This window comes from Sphaeroforma arctica (assembly GCF_001186125.1).
Source record: "Sphaeroforma arctica JP610 unplaced genomic scaffold supercont1.1256, whole genome shotgun sequence".
Lineage (NCBI taxonomy): Eukaryota > Ichthyosporea > Ichthyophonida > Sphaeroforma > Sphaeroforma arctica.
In genome coordinates this window covers 2421-7090 of record NW_014039302.1, presented here as the reverse complement: position 1 = coordinate 7090, position 4670 = coordinate 2421, and the positions used below count along the sequence as shown (strand labels likewise).

The 4670-nt window shown below is 40.4% G+C and overlaps 1 protein-coding gene across 1 annotated transcript; it reads right to left on the bottom strand.

The window, feature by feature from the left end:
• Nucleotides 1-749: 749 nt before the first annotated feature.
• Nucleotides 750-2832, bottom strand: SARC_10455 (hypothetical protein; the record flags this gene model as incomplete). The annotated part of the gene is made up of 2 exons (XM_014295501.1): nucleotides 750-1770; nucleotides 2130-2832. The coding sequence occupies 2 exons, from the start codon at nucleotides 2830-2832 to the stop codon at nucleotides 1169-1171; spliced, it is 1305 nt and encodes a 434-aa protein (XP_014150976.1). The 3' UTR covers nucleotides 750-1168.
• Between the last annotated feature and the right edge of the window lie 1838 nt (nucleotides 2833-4670).

Sequence of the window (4670 nt, the reverse complement as noted above, 5' to 3'; positions counted from 1 at the left end):
TATATATATATATATATATATATATATATATATATATATATATATATATATATATATATATATATATATATATATATATATATATATATATATATATATACGAAAGTATATTAGGTTTAACCCCCTTATTGTGGGTTAAATTTTTCATGTTAAAAGTTAAAAAAAACGGTTTAATCCTGTTAATGTGGGTTAAATTTGTTGTTAAAAAAGCGATAAATTTTTTGTAGAAAAAGTTTGGAACATTCTAACAAAACCAACAAAAACTAACGTAATCCCAACATATTCGTTGATAGTAATTATAGTTTATACCCCCTATAAATTGTTCACAACATCTCTGAACTATTATAACTGTTTATATCTAATTAATAAAATATCGTTAATCTATATATCATTTACAAAAAAACAATATATATTGAAATAATATTATGATAGTATAATAAGATAAGTATGATATGAAAATAAGTCCACTCTGTATTAATTGCTATACGATATATTCATTAAGATAGGTAAATATATTAACTAAGATTAAGACAGACATATTCATTAAGATTGATTTAGTTATATATTCTTACCCTATCTTGCTATAGTGTTATAGCCTATATAGTCGTTATCTAACATTCGTTGTTTATAGTTTTATTTTGAACCAACTAAATGTATGTACAATGGGTTACGCGACTGACAACCGAAGCTTAGGATAGACACAGGCTCCAATGGGTTATACGACGACAACCCAAGCTTAGGATGACCTAGGGCTTTTTTCCAACACTTGGCAACGGTCATACACGTAATCCTCATGGTGCAGACGCAAATCACGTTTCAGGGGCAATAGCCTGCGAGGCACGGGGAAAGTACGAAACGAAAGCTCTGTACTAGTCCGCTTGGTTGATCAGAATATACTGTGAAAGGAATAAGGATGAAAAGAGAAAGGGTGGGAGAGTTATGGGTGTACAAAGCAAAAAGGATGAACATTATGACCATAATATGCGTCCATATATACAAAGAATGCCAAGCATTCTCGTATGAAAGTAATACATCCGGGGAGCGGGGTGAAGCACCCCTCTTCCCGGAAGTGGTACCCGAATGGTAAAGGAGTAAAGTACTCCTAAAAAACATTCGTTGTTTCCACAAGTACCGTAGGTGCACATCCTTGAAGTAATATATAAGTCCTCTAATCGCCGACAGGCATGACCGGAAAACACGGCAACAATTTGCCATTGAAGAGGACATCGGCAGAGTTTGGTGGTCGGAAAGATATGTATGATCTCAACGATGGTTGCTGGACGCACAAAATATCAGCAATTGTGGATTCCGGCGCATTCAGACTGCAACACGACTGGACAACCCCACGTCTAAAACCATGCCATTTGATTGCAGTAAGGAGGTTCTCCTCTAAGCCCGGGCGTTTAAATTCTGCGCGTAAGAGGTCAATTGATTTGTCACGACATTGCAATTGACAAACCTGCTCGTGCATGCGGTTGCCTGGGAGTTCGCGTTGCAGTAGGGCGTATGTTTTCTTAGGGTATGCACATTGGCAGCGATCAGGCACCTTGGATCGCGGGCCTCTTTTGCGCTTGATGAGTTTGACCGTAATAGTATAGGTCGAATCCATGAAGGCAAGATCACGATGACTATCAATCCAATAGATCGAGTCATATCGAGCGCCGATTGTCCAGTAGAATATGATGATAGCTTTCCACGCGGGGGCTATCCAGGGCGTCTGATAAACCAAGTGAATCCATTCGGCCTCGGTACGTGCATAAGGCTCAAGATCTTTTTGTTGTATCCTGAAGAGGCTATATGCTTGAAGCCTTGTAGGTGGTGTCGCCAAACAGAATCAGGAAAAGTCAAGCAATGAGTCTGTTGCGCGAGATTAGATAGACTACTGGTTTAAAGCTATGCATTGGTTTGCTACACAACACAGTTATAAATAAGCACAATCGGATGGAGCACGGCTCATCAAACAAACACACAGTGGACCTTGTTTCATTATTGTACACGTAAATGACAAAATTGCAGCATGCCAGAGTAAGACCGACGGACAGAAACTAGCTGACGCAATGAAAGGCGAATGGAACACTGTTGATAAGGGCCTACCGTTATGGTTTCGCAAGTGTCAAGTGGAAATATACCCTGGAAGAGTACGTCTCCATCAACGACAATACTGTTAAAGTGTAAGATTATGGAATGACCTCTGTTATTACAGAATGCGCAATTATCTGATGAAATGGCTGAATGTGCCCCGTGCACGATAGTCGATGGGTCACTTTCGTCTGGATCCAATGCTGTGAGATACGAAGTAAGGTCACCGTACGACATAGCCATCATTGCTGGTGTTTTCAACGTGATCTTCACCGTCTGATTGTCGTCGTGCACAGCTTGAGGTAAGATAGCGCAGAGACTGTTATCGGATTTCACACGTCCGGCATTCTTGAATTTCACCAAGGACGTGTTGAGACGACTAATGAGAGTAGCGTACGGCTCGTTCCGTTCCTGCGTGATGCGATTCAGTTTTGCTTCCAAGTCTTGGAGATCATCTTCAGTCAGAGCTTCAAACTTTTGTTGCAGTGCAGCAAATGCATCCCAAGGGGACTCGCTGAATTGGCTGATTTCCGTTTGCAGTAGCGGAGACAGGGTACGGTTGATGATCCGATATGCTTCAGCAACTTGCTTACAAGTCCAACGGCTGCCTCGAGGAGCTGTCGGGTTGGTCAGGATATCAGAGATTCCTTCGCAGTTCACAGATAGGATGGTTTGAGTTTTCCAGGGAAGCCAGTCGACCTTCGACTCGAGAATGATGGTGGTTTTGATATCCTTAGAGTTGACAGTAGGCATTTTGGTAGCGTAAGAGCGGAGTGACCTGATAAGTTGTTAGAGTGTAAGATGGTAGTCTTTGAATAAAGCGTAATTGTATATCTTTATTTACAACCTCACCTTTGGTTTTATACTCAAGGTGTTTGTGCTAGTGTTCAACCGCTTGGGTTGGCCAGGGTGAAAACTCATATGGTCAGTATGAGAAACCTTTTGCAGAACACTTTAACACTTAGATATTGTTCTATAGCATAATCTCTGCTACTCGCTCTTACGCCGTCGCTCAATTAATTTTACTTGGCTTTCAGAGCAATTCTCTCCTAGGTATCGGCTTTCGGAGCAATGCTCTCATAGGAGCAAATGTATTATTAACATGATGTGGTTAATAATTTGATCCGCTTTTCGGAGTGACGCAACTCTTGTAATTTCATTCAAGAAAAAGAGTTTTCTTGCTATTGAAACTTGCTTGAGATCTGTAGTCTCTCAAATACCTAAGAGAAATACTGCAGGAATGGGGTTTGATAGATTGTAAACCTACATGAGTGCCAATTCTAGAATCGGACTAGGAAGTAACAGACAAACATGCATATCTCCCGGAAAAGGCGGCCAGCTCAGATGTCCCAACAATCACACAATACAACAAGACACTAGTGGGTCAGCTACGATACCAACCCACCACCATAGAACAGGACAACAAGTCAGCAATACTGATGGGAAATGGTATCACGAAATCCCGCCGTACAAAACATGTCGATCTACGGTATCATCACACCAGGGAACACACATCGAACAACACCATCAAGCTAAAATATATACCATCAGAACAGCTACTCAGTGATTTCTTCACGAAGCCACTCAGCCGAGAGAAGTTTACCGACATACACGACAGACTAATGACTCGGATGTCAGTATCAATATAGTTCAATTTATAATAAAGGTAAGTATTTGAAGGTAAGCAGGTGTCAAATGCTTTGTGCTTCTATCTCTGACTGCAAAATATACAGATATAACGTACCTTGTAAAAAGAGTGTGTACAAACTGTTTGTATTATATGTAAAAATGAAATTATAAATAATGTACACGCAATATATAACTATGTATTTGTTCATATAATTGTTCCTATCGATAGACACCCAAGTATTTCCTTGTGCGACTGTGTTTTGACATAAAATACTCTGAAGTTAAAGTTGGATCCCGCAGACAATTTGTATTCACATAATATTAGTAACTTACTGGTTCTTTTTAACTTTTATGCGTGATATCGTAAAAGTTGCATACCTGTGACAATTTGTATAGATTTTTTTACCACTGGAGCCTGAATTTTTGTCCTCAATGGATAGAATTTATCACTACACGAATTTCGTTGGTCAATTCGATCAAAAATCTAACCTTTTCTTTAAAAGCAACCATGCTAAGGATAGCAGCCAAGAGAAAATCTTAGCCTCACAGTCTCCGAGTCTCAGCCTCTCAGGCCACATCCCAAAGTCAAACTAGTATGCCACAACGCAGAAGGGAGCTGTCCCCCAGCATCCACGCCACAGACCACACCGATTCAGTAAGCAAAATGTATTTTTCAAGAAAATCTCGAGTATTTTTACCTGCGAAATTGTAATGCCTGTCCGTCGGTGAGCATCAGGAGGTGCGTCCGGCTGGTGATCAACTGCTGGGCGTAGAAGTATTCTAAGCCTACCACTAGTGCTTTCAGTTCCAAAACTGAAATTGGCCAGAGAGCTTCGCGAGGACTCCATTTCCAGGAAAATGTGTGGGTCGTGTTGTTGAAGTGGAGTGTTGCTCTATACCCTATTTTGCTGGCATCCGAGGTCAATCCCGTACTGACTTGCGGTAACCATATTGATCGGGGA